Consider the following 11,771-nt stretch of genomic DNA (forward strand, 5'->3'; position numbering starts at 1 on the left):
ATAAGAACAAATATCACAGCAGCTGGCACTGGGCACAGACCAGGAGTCTGACTAACACTTAATAAGTGAGGGTGTAAAAAGAATTTTTAGTGCCTTCCCTGGTGGCTCAGGGGTAAAGAATCTGCTTGCAGGAGAGGTTGGATCCACATGCAGGAGGTACGGGTTCTATCCCTGGTCCGGGAAGATCCCATATGCCAGAGAGCAATTATGTGCCACAACTATTGAGCCTGTGCCTGGAAACTACAACTGTGGAGCCTTCACTCTGAAACTACTGAAGCCCATGCGCCTAGAGTCTGTGCTCTGCAATACCAGAAGCCACCTCCTCGTACTGCAACTAAAGAGTAGCCCCTGCTCACTGCAACTAAAGAAGAGCCTGAGGAGAGAAGCAATGAAGACCCAGTACAGCCAAAAATAAATAAACAAATAAAATGACTTTTTAAGACGGAATATTTAAAGTTTTGTTTTTTTAAGGCTCCATCAAAACAGCCAAGTCAAGATGTTCCGGGTGCCAAAATAGCCACATTAAAATGTCATGTGTCACACAGAAACTAATTGCTTTCTAAAAGAGATTTGGAGGAGGGAGAGATGGCTCCCAGCTGAAGAGGACTGCAAGCAGCTGGGAGGTGGCATTGGCACCCAGATCTGAAAGATGGGGCAGGTCTGTCCCTGTGGCAATGGCAGGAACGCCTTCCATGTGCAGAAAACGTGTGCACAGAAGCCGGGAGGCGGGACATTCCGGGGTGTGGGTGAAGGTGAGAGCAGGTCATGCTCGGGTTGGCAGGAATACAGGACACCTGAACAAGGAAATGAGCTGGACAAGGGCGGCTGGAGTGAAACTGGAATGGGGCCTGGAGGCAGGGTGCAGGAGTCTTCCAGGGCTCTCAGCGGCTTGTCAGGCCCCACCAGTAACACCAGCTCAGGGAGGGTCCCCACCAGAGACAACTGAGACCTGGAGAAACCAGGGACAACCAGGAATGGGAGTCAGTGAGGGCAGAGTTCTGCTCTGCCACAAAGGGCCTTGGAACCAGAAATCAAAGAATGCTGTTCCACAGGGTTACTTAGAAGCACAGCTCTTAGCAGCCAGCAAAGACTCCTTTAGGACCTGTCTGTTCCTGGCTTTGTCCTCTTCTGCCAGCTTTTGATCAGAGCAGGAAGCACACTGGTAAGGTATGCATTCCTCTTAGGAGCTGTGTCCTTAGAGGCCATGCACGATGGACGTGTTTGTTCCATCCGTGTATCCCAGTTGGGAGGGCTGGGAGCTTCAGGGGTAGTAAACAGGTGACTAGAAGGGAGGAGGGCAGAAGACATCCATGTGTGTGTGTGTGTGTGTGTGCATGCACGTGCCTGTTGTAATGCATGTAGGCTGCTGTGGAACTGAGACAGATAAATAGGAACTGAACAGTAGGAAAAGGAATTTCTAGTACACAGGGGCAGAAAACCACTGATCTAGTGTATTCACTCTGTAGAGGTTGTCTTCACTTCAGTTCTCACCTCAACTAAATATTTGCCATCTGGTGATTTCATTTAATCACTATTGTGACATCAAAAACTTGATTAGAGCAAGCTAATTACCCTCGGTTAATGAGAACTCTCTAGCGACCTGTCCAGGCCCTTGCTACTCCCTACAAGGTCCAGGAAGACTAGAAGCATCCATTTCACCTGGGGGCTAGTCTGCAAGGTTGAGTCTCACACCAAATCAGGCCCATGAAATCAGAATTGGGCCATTAACAAGATCCCTGGGTGGTTTCTATGCACGTGATCTTTGAGAAGCCCAGCTCTATCTAAAGACCCCGTATATCCACCAAAACAGCAACAACATCCAGAACAAAGTCATTAAAGGGAAAAGGAGACTCATGAGCCCCGCCTCTCCTCTTGATTAGTAGTCTAGAGAATCTTCATATAGCTCTGGCATGAGTTGGAGAATGGTAGAGAACAGTGTGGCGGGGGAGGGAGGGCACACACGTGTTGTGTTCAGTTCAGTCGCTCAGTGGTGTCTGACTCTTTGCTACCCCATGGACTGGAGCACGCCAGGCTTCCCTTATTGCGTAGGAGACAGTAGACCACACCTCCCATTACCCTGGCAGGTACTCTCTCCTTGACACCACACCGGCAGATTTCTGAAACAGGCTCCTCATCCACATTCCCATCGCCCCAGGGGAAGCCATGACTTACTTATCACTGATCCGCAGATAAGGCTCCTCACAGCGGATGGGGTCGATGCACTTGAAGCCCCCTTGCAGATTGTAGCAGGTCTGCTGCAGGATGCACGTGTGGTTTCTGTGCTCACACTCGTTGATGTCTGAAACACATGATAGACAAGAGGCTGAAGCCTGGCAGCACTTCCAAGGTGATGGACCCGGGGCCAGATGGGTGGGAGTGGGGGTGGAGGCTGCCTGGGTCTTTCTATAGAGCTACACTAACTATCCAGGATGGCAGCCACCGGCCACACATGACCACCGAGCACCTGAAACGTGACTAGTCTAAACTGAGATGTGCTGTAAGTGGAAAATACAGATCAGATTCCGACGACTTAGTAAAGTCAAAGAATGTAAAACATCAACAATTTTTATATTGAGTACACAGTAGAAAGGTAATATTTTAGATATACAGCCCAAAATAAAATATGCTCTAAAATTAATTTTACCTGTTTCTTTCTATTGTATTAATGTGACTACTAGGACATTTTAAATTACATATGTGGCTCACATTTATAGCTCACAATATATTTCTACTGCTTGGCACTGTTGTGTGGAGAATTCTTGCTTGGTGTTGGGATAAGGCAGGTCCAAGGAGCTGAAAATGAATCTGTTGCCCAGCTACCAGCCTCCTCCATCTGCCCCAGTAGGTGAGCATGGGCTGGAAAGCATCTTGAGCAGCCAATCTTGGGGAGACCCCTCCCCCTTCACAGCCGGGGGTCACGACCCTTTGAGGCACGCAGCAGTCAGAGGATGCAGGTGTCCCCCACCTGCGTCCATTCTCTAGGAAGTTGGTAGAGAAAGGCTGACCAGGCTGCTCTCCAGGGAGCATGAGAAAACTGGCTCATGGACCACGAGCCGGCCATCAGAGGTCCTGGTGGGGTCTGGAGCCTTCCTCAGAGGGGCCGCAGAGACCTGCCTGGGGAGGCAGGACCAGCTGCGTGTATCTGCAGAGGGCATTCCAGCAGAGGGCATTCCAGGAGAGTGACCTTGTCCTTTCTGAAGCCAAAGGATGGGCTTGCAGGGCAGGAAGGTACCAGCCCAGGCATCCTGCCCAGAGCCTGCCGCACTGGGAGTCACCAGCACCCATTCACACCCTCACCCCGGCCACCTTCCCCAGGCAAAGACATCCAGGTGGCCCCCTGAGCCAGCCCCATCTCACACCTCCCCCAGCTGGGTCCCTCTAGCAGCCTCACCCTGGCAGCTCCTGTTGTCGTCCAGCAGGATGTAGCCGGCTGGGCAGGAGCAGAAGTACGTGCCCGGCTGGTTCACACACTCATGTTGGCAGAGGAATTCAGAGAAGCTGCATTCATCCATATCTGGGGGAGACAAGTTACACACACCATTTATAATCATAAACTACCTGGTCATGGGAACTTAGTGCTATTCTAGCTTTATTTAAACAAGCCTGCACACTCTCCTTGGTTAGCAAGGAGATCAAATCAGTCAATCCTAAAGGAAATCAACCCTGAATAGTCATTGGAAGGACAGACGCTGAAGCTGAAGCTCCAATACTTTGGCCACCTGATGCAAAGAGCCAACTCACTGGAAAAGACCCTGATGCTGGGAAAGACTGAAGGCAGGAGAAGAGGATGACAGAGGATGAAATGGTTGGATGGCATCACTGACTCAAAGGACATGAGTCTGAGCATGACGAAGAGAGATGGGAAGGACAGGGAAAATCTGGCGTGCTGCAGTCCATGGGGTCGCAAAGAGTCAGACGTGACTTAGCAACTGAATAATAGTAACCACACTCTCCTGACACATAGGATAGCTTCTCTGCCAAGAAGTTTCCAATTCATTTTTGAACACTTCTGGTGGTGGGGAGCTCACTACCTACCAAGGAAGCCCATTGATAATTGGACAGCTCTAATTGGTAGAAAATTCTCTCCTTCATGGAGCTGAAGTCTGTCTCCATCAAGCTTCCAACACTGTTTGACTCTGGCTCAGCTACATCATCTATTCATCACTGTCTCATTTTGCCCTGTAGGTGAATCTACCCTCTACATCTAGAGGTGAGATTTGTTTGTCTGCTGGAGTTTTCTGGGTGCAAAGCTCTTCCCCAGACCTAAAAAACATTCACTGGACCTAGTTTTCTGAAAGGGCAACTTTACCAATGCCTTGTTATTTAGTCACTAAGTCATGTCTGACTCTGCAGCCCTATGGACTGCAGCACGCCAGGCTCCTCTGTCCGTGGGATTCTCTAGGCAAGAATACCGGAGTGGGTTGCCATGCCTTCCTCTAGGGGATTTTCCTGACCCAGGGATCAAACCCACGTCTCTTATGTCTCCTGCATTGGCAGACAGGTTCTTTACCACTAGCACTACCTGGAAAGCCCCAGTTACCAGTGCTAACTCCCCTCTAGTCACCCACAAGTTGAGAAAAAATATTATTCCTGAAATCACAACTAAAAGGGACATCTCCAGAAGGCCAGGGGGTGTGAATTTTATTAAAACTTCATTGGGTCCAAAAACCTCCCTGAGGGACTTCTCTGGTGGTCCAGTGGCTAAGATTCTGTCCTCCCAATACAGGAGGCCCAGGTTCCATCCCTGGTCCAGGAACTAGATGTCACATGTTGCAACTAGATTTCACATGCTACAATGAAGATCAAAGAGTCTGTGTGTTGCAACTAAGCCCTGGCACAGCCAAATAAATAAATAAATATTTTAAAAACTTCCTTGAAAGGGAAAGCTCTGTGTGGCATGGGGTGGCCCGCCTGCCTCGGGTGGTCCCTGGGATGTGGGACCTGGGGCTGGGCCACTCTCCAGCCACAGAGGTGGGGACCTGAAGAGGGAGCCATTGAACTTGTAGACTGTGGCCAGGGATACAAAAGCAGGCGCTCCAGAAAAGCCAACTCTTCATCACACACAGCGTTTGGCAAGAGAACCCCCATTTGAGCCTCACGCGATAAGCACGCCAAAGAAAACATGTTTTTCTTTCATTTGTTGTGTTCCCGAAAACTTGCTTTCACTGGCTTCCCCATGTGACATGTCCTCGGATTGCTCTCTGGAATCACCCAGCGAGGATGTCAGCACATGGGAGGCTGCTCCTCCACCATGCGATAATTCCTGTTACATGCCTGCTGTCTCTCACATTCGAGAAGGAAAAACTCCTTTCCTTTTCTCCCAGAGGCCTCCAGGTGATGGGTTACGAGCCAGCAGAAATGAGATGCTGCTTTGTTAAAGCACATTAAAGTTAAAGCACACTCAGCAAGTCAGATCTGCTCTATCCTGCCCACTCCCGCTCCCTGGGGAGCCTCGTAGAGTCTGGTCTTGGTCCCAGCCGTCCTAACAGAGTGTCCTGTTTATTTCTGTTAAGCATGTAGATTCCATTCATACCTTTAGTAGAAGGCAGTGGTAAAACCTGTCATTTCCTGAGAGCTTGCTTGTACCAAGCCCTAGGTTACATGTGCTACATGCCTCATCTTATTTGATCCTCACCTCAGCCCTAGAAAGGGGTGCTATTACTAACCATACTTGACAGAGGGGAGATTGAGGCTCACAGAGATTAGGTAACTTTTTTTTTTTTTACTTTTTGGCCATGTCATGCAGCATGTGGGATCTTAGTTCCCCAACAAGGGATCAATCTGCCCCCTGCATTGGAAGCACAGAGTCTTAATCACCCCACCACCAGGGGAGTCCCAAGTTTAGGGACCTTGACTAAATTTACAGATAACGAGTAAGCAGCAAAGCTGGGATTTGAACCTGGCTAGCCAGACTCTGGATTCTATACTCATCAACACAATGCCATAATGTCTCCCTGAGTAAATCCTGCCTGAATCGGACTCCAAACTGGTGGATCTGGGGAGTCCTGGGCTTGGGAAGTTCCCTGGCTGGGGCTTGCCCCACTGCAGATGGAGAGAGAGCAACCACCTCCACCTAACAGACCACTCTGCTTATGTTAGAGTCACAATCCCCAGACTTTACTAAGGATTGTGGCTCCATCCTTCATAAGCAGAAATACAATGGACCTACAGAAAAAACATTATGACAAACCTAGACTGCATATTAAAAAGCAGAGACATCACTTTGCCAACAAAGTTCCATCTAGTCAAAGCAATGGTTTTTCCAGTAGTTGTATGGATGTGACAGTTGGACTATAAAGAAGGCTGAGCACTGAAGAATTGATGCTTTTGAACTGTAGTGCTGCAGAAGATGCTTGAGAGTCCCTTGGACTGCAAGGAGATCAAACCAGTCCATCCTAAAGGAAATCAGTCCTGAATATTCATTGGAAGGACTGATGCTGAAGCTGAAGCTCCAGTACTTTGGCCACGTGATGTGATGTGATGTGATGTGATGTGATGTGATGTGAAGAGCCAACTCTTTGGGAAAGACCCTGATGCTGGGAAAGATTGAGGGCAGGAGACAGGGACAACAGAGAACGAGATGAGTAAATGACATTCAATCCTCACCTCAGCCCTAGAAAGAGGTGCTATTACTAACCAAACTCAACAGAGGGGAGATTGAGGCTCACAGAGGTTACTGACTCAATAGACATGAGTTTGAGCAAACTCTGGGAGATAGTGAAGGACAGGGAAGCCTGGTGGGCTATATATAGTCCATGGGTTCTCAGAGTCGGACACTACTGAGCAACTGAACAACACAATAGATAAGTAAGTGAAGTAAGTCAGAAAAAGTAAGTCAGAAAGAAATATCATATATTAATGCATATATGTGGAATCTAGAAAAATGGTATAAATGATCTTATTTGGAGAGCAGAAATGGAGACACAGACATAGAGAACAAATGTATGGATACCAAGGGAGGAAGATAGGGATGGGAAGAACTGGGAGACTGGGATTAATGTATCCACACTGCTGCTGCTGCTGCTAAGTCACTTCAGTCGTGTCTGACTCTGTGCGACCCCATAGATGGCAGCCCACTAGGCTCCCCCATTCCTGGGATTCTCCAGGCAAGAACTACTAAGTATAAAATAAATAACTTAGGAGAACAGACTGTAGAGCACAGGGAACTCTACCCAGTGCTCTGCAGTGACCTAAATGGAAAGGAAATCCAAAAAAGAGGGGATATGTGTATACATATAGCTGGTTCACTTTGCCATATGGCAGAAATGAACACAACATTGTAAAGCAACTAGACTCCAATAAAAATGACTATTAAAGATTGAAGCAGGAATAAAAAAATAAATACAGGCCAGTTTCTGGCAGGGAGCACAGTTTCAAGCAGTCACATGAGAATCTATCGTGGTTTCCTGGGTCAGATCACTTAGCTGGAACAACACCGTGAAGGTCACAGTTCCCAGCCGGGAAACCAGCAGCACAACAAGGGAGTGAGTGGGAAGGGACGGACAACAAGCTCCCAGCAAACATCCCCGCGAATCCTGTCTGACTCTCTGTGACCCCATGGACTGTAGCCCGCCAGGCTCCTCCACAGAGGGGAGATTTCTCCTGTCCATGGGATTTTTCAGGTAAGAATATTTGAGTGGGCTGCCATTTTCCTCCTCCAGAGGATCTTCCTGCCCCAGGGATCAAACCTGCATCTCCTGTGTCTCGTGCATTGCAGGCAGATTCTTCACCTGCTGAGCCATCAGGGAAGCCCAGGCCCACAGTGGACAGGGGTTACCTGAAGATTTCAGAAAGTGTGCATCATGATGGATATGGGAAAAAAGATGACCATTTTGGTTAAAGTGAGTCAACTGAAAATCTTTGCCAAAACACCAAGGATGGCTTCTTGAAAAACCAAAAGTGTCTTACACTTAGGCTTAGAGAAAGTTAAATGAACACAAATGACACTTAAGTCCCCCAGCTCATTTCATCTTGATGACTGCCCCTGTGAAGGTGTTTGTTGGTTGGTTTGTTTTTTAACAAATGAGAAACTGAGGCTCAGGAAGTGACTTGGCCAGGAAAGTACTGAACGGGAGAGCTAGAATCTGAAAATGGCTCTGACTCCACGGTCACTCTCTCACACCTTCTCTGCAGGTGGCCACATCTGTGGATGTGCAGACAATTCTCCAAAAATGAATGACCCCATCCCATAATGCTAAACTTTTCACCTCTTAGTTCCTTAGCCCAGATTCCCCCCAAAGGAGTGCCACAGGAGGTGGGGAGAGACCAGGATTGAAACCTAGGAAGAAAGTAGCTTTTTATGCCTAAGGGTATTTTACAGCTATTTCTGGGACTAACATTTAATCGGCCTAAGGCTCTCTGTAACTGCATACTTGTGGCTGTGTCTTTCCTGGCCCTGGGGAGAAGGGCTCGTTTGTTTCAGAGAATTCTGTCCCCAAAACACTCTAGTCCTACCTAAAGCTACACACAAGTTCCATTCATGGCCTGGGTCAGTTCCTGTTACAATGAAATCCAGGATTAGGAAATTTTCTATTCTGGAGGACGAAAAGATTTTCACTCTAGGATATGGCCCACTTGTTTTGAAAAATACAGTGAAGCATCATTAATTTGGACTGTGCTCCTTTACAATTGCTGATGATGCTAAAACGGAATAGAATGGAGTTTAAGTCAACATTTACAAAAAACAGGAAAAGAAACAAGAGAAGGAAAAACGAAGCAAAGAATGAACTATACACGGCCCTCTGCAGAATGCTACAGGAACAGATAGGGGCAAGAAGCTACTCCTAGTCTCAAGGAGTTTACCAGAGTTTCTAAGATAATTATGATAGAATCCGCAGACTAGCATGAGCAGAGAGTCATAGCTTCCTGGGCTTGGAAGGAATTTACAAAAGGTCAACTGAACCATCTGTGTTCTCACAACAAATTAAGATTTTATTCATTCAACATCCAATCATTCATTAGTTAATTTGAAAACTAGTTACTGCATGTTCATGGTGTGCCAGGTCTTAAGTTAGACACTGATTATAGAGATTTTAATAGTTTACATACATAATCTCATTCATTCAACTCTCCCCCTCCCAACCCTACCCTGTGAGACTCGCTTTTATTCCTGCTATTATTCTATTAGTATTATCTGCCCTATTCCCGTGACTTGACTCAGTGCTGGGTGAAGACAGATAACTCAAACCAGCATGCAAAATTAGGCAATTCCTCTTCCTCTTCAACCCCATGTCAGATCCTAAAAGTTAGCTCCATTGATTTTTGCATTAAGGGTCAAATAACAAGGGACATTAGTTGCATGGCACCTTTGGGAAGTGACTCATCTTTATTTTGTGTGGTTGTGACTCATCTCTATTTTGTGTGGTTGTAACCCCGCTGCACTGGAAAATGTCCCAAACTGGAAATCTGCCTGGGAAACAAGAGGAAACACCTGTGAAGAAACCCCTGCCCCAGTGCCCCTAGGACAAGTGGAAGTCTCCAAAGCCAAGCTCATTACCACTGCAATGAACGCCATCATCCTCAAGTTCATATCCTGGGTCGCAGCGGCAGATGAAAGAGCCATAGGTGTTGACGCAGGTTTGCACGCAGGGATTCTCAGTTGCACACTCATTCACATCTGTGGAAAACCAAAGCATATCACTGACCATTCCCACAAGAGAATGTTTGTATTAACTCAGCAGAAGAATGCACCAACAATAAAATCCACTACCATCAGGAGACCAGATCCACAGATACCAAGGATCTCCATCTAAGATCTGTCAGATGGAGAGCTCAGACCCCAGCGTGTTCACTGAAGAACCATGGGCTCCATCTATACATCCCCTCTGGGGTTGCAAGTTAGGAAGGGTGGAAATGGTGTGTATACATATCATATACATGTATAGACATGTACACGTTTACACCTGCAAGGAAGTCCACTCTCCAAGGCTCACCAATAGGAATTTCTAGGCTACATCTGCTTCTTCCCATCCCCAGTTGGCTCTTACCTCACCCTCACTGACTTTGAAGTTTCAGATAAAGGGGTAAATAAGCATGATAATTTACAAAAAAATAACTATTCACTATGGCTGTGGACTGAACTGTGTCCCTTCCAAAATTCACATGTTGAATCCCGCATCCCCACATGCGATGAAGGCCCCAAATCCCCACATTTGGAGATGGGGCCATTGGGAGGTAATTAAGGTTAAATGAACTCATAAAGGTGGGGCCCTTATGAAAAGAAGCACTGGAGCTCTTGCTCTTGCTCTTTCTGTTGTGTGAGGACACTGGGAGAAGGCGGCCACCTACAAGCCAAGAAGCACCCAAGCACCCAATCATGCTGGTAACTTCACATTGGACTTTCAGCCTCCTCAACTGTGAGAAAGTAAATTTCTGTTGTCTAAGCCACCACAGTCTATGGTATAATATTTTGTCATGGCAGCCTGAGCCAACTAAGATAGATGGACATAAATAATGTCACTGATTATTACAGAAGGATCTCGTACTCACCAAATCCTTATTGCCTGAGCTCAGAACCATCAACCCATGTTACAAGTTCAGTAGGTTAAGGAGAGAACCACAAAAGGGCACAAGGAAACTTTAAGGAGTCATAGGATAGTCATTGGGCTTCCCAGGTGGCACTAATTGTAAAGAATTCACCTGCCAATGCAGGAGACATGAGAGATGAGGGTTCAATCCCAGGATCTGGAAGATCCCCTGGAGGAGGGCATGGCAACCCACTCCAGTATTTTTCCCTAGAGAATCCCGGGGACAGAGGAGCCTGACAGGCTTCAGTCCATAGGGTTGCAAAAAGTCGGACACGACTGAAGTGCCTATCTTGAGTTGGCAATGGTTTCGGGGGATATATGTATGTCAAAGTGCATGAAATCATGTGCCTTTAACAGTGCAGTTCATCTTATGTCAATTATACATCAAGAAAGATGTTTATCCCGGTTTTGAAGTTGAGAGATGTGCCCAAGTCCCCAAGCTAGCAAGGGCACAGTTGAAAATGGGATGTGAGTCAGGGGTCTTTCCACAATACACAGGATTCATTCTGCACAGCTCAGAGAAGGGGAGGCAAGGAGGGAGCCATTGGTACAATGGCACTGGCTGACCCATTTTAAGCTCCTCTCCCTGCTTCTCCATATGACAATGACCAAAGTGCCAGCTGAGAAAATTTCTATCCCTTTCAAAGTCCAGGCAAACCTCTTCAGACTCTTAATAGAGATTTGAATGCTTTCAGAATAAAAAGGGAAGTGGCTTAAGAAGTTTTTCTTACAGAAGAGGGCAAGCCCATATCCACATAGCTCCCACTTCCTGGCATCTTTGAAACTTTCAGAGGGGCAGAAAAAAATAGATGGCCATACAGGGCGAGTCCAGGGAGATGCCAGTCTCCTCCGGTGCAAAGGGAGTCTAGAGGCTGTCCACCCAGGAGGCCAGGAAAAATGTCATGATGCCAGGCTATCCAGGCAGGACGGCACCGAGGAGGAGGGCTCAAGTCCTCAGCTTCCAGCCAGAGGCTGGATGTACAAGGAGAGCAAGCTCAAGACCTGCCCTCTCGCAGCTTTCAGCTACTTGCACTTCTGCCCCCAGGGCCCTGGCGGCCCTCTCCGGCCAGCCCTGCCCTCCACACACGCCCAAGGGCCCTTCTGAATCCTGTGGGAGCAGACCCGCTCCCCACTCCAACCTGCTGGACAGGAAGACTGGACTCGGGCTTTACGCTCCTTTCTGCCACCACCTAGCTGCCAGACTCTGGCCAAGTTGCTTAACCTCTTTGAAGCCTGATTTCCTCA

At 47.6% G+C, this 11,771-nt stretch overlaps 1 protein-coding gene across 2 annotated transcripts in view; it reads right to left on the reverse strand.

Annotated features, from left to right (window-relative positions):
- FBLN5 (fibulin 5) overlaps positions 1-11,771 on the reverse strand; it is an 87,624-nt gene that overhangs the window by 12,352 nt on the left and 63,501 nt on the right. For both annotated transcript variants that reach the window (XM_061159308.1, XM_061159307.1), the window contains exons 7-9: positions 9,497-9,616; positions 3,392-3,514; positions 2,173-2,299 (exon numbers count right to left, since the gene is read on the reverse strand). In XM_061159308.1, coding sequence (XP_061015291.1) covers positions 2,173-2,299; positions 3,392-3,514; positions 9,497-9,616 — 370 coding nt within the window. The remainder of the gene's footprint in view (positions 1-2,172; positions 2,300-3,391; positions 3,515-9,496; positions 9,617-11,771) is intronic.

This window comes from Dama dama, chromosome 13 (assembly GCF_033118175.1).
Source record: "Dama dama isolate Ldn47 chromosome 13, ASM3311817v1, whole genome shotgun sequence".
In the NCBI taxonomy this organism is placed as follows: domain Eukaryota; kingdom Metazoa; phylum Chordata; class Mammalia; order Artiodactyla; family Cervidae; genus Dama; species Dama dama.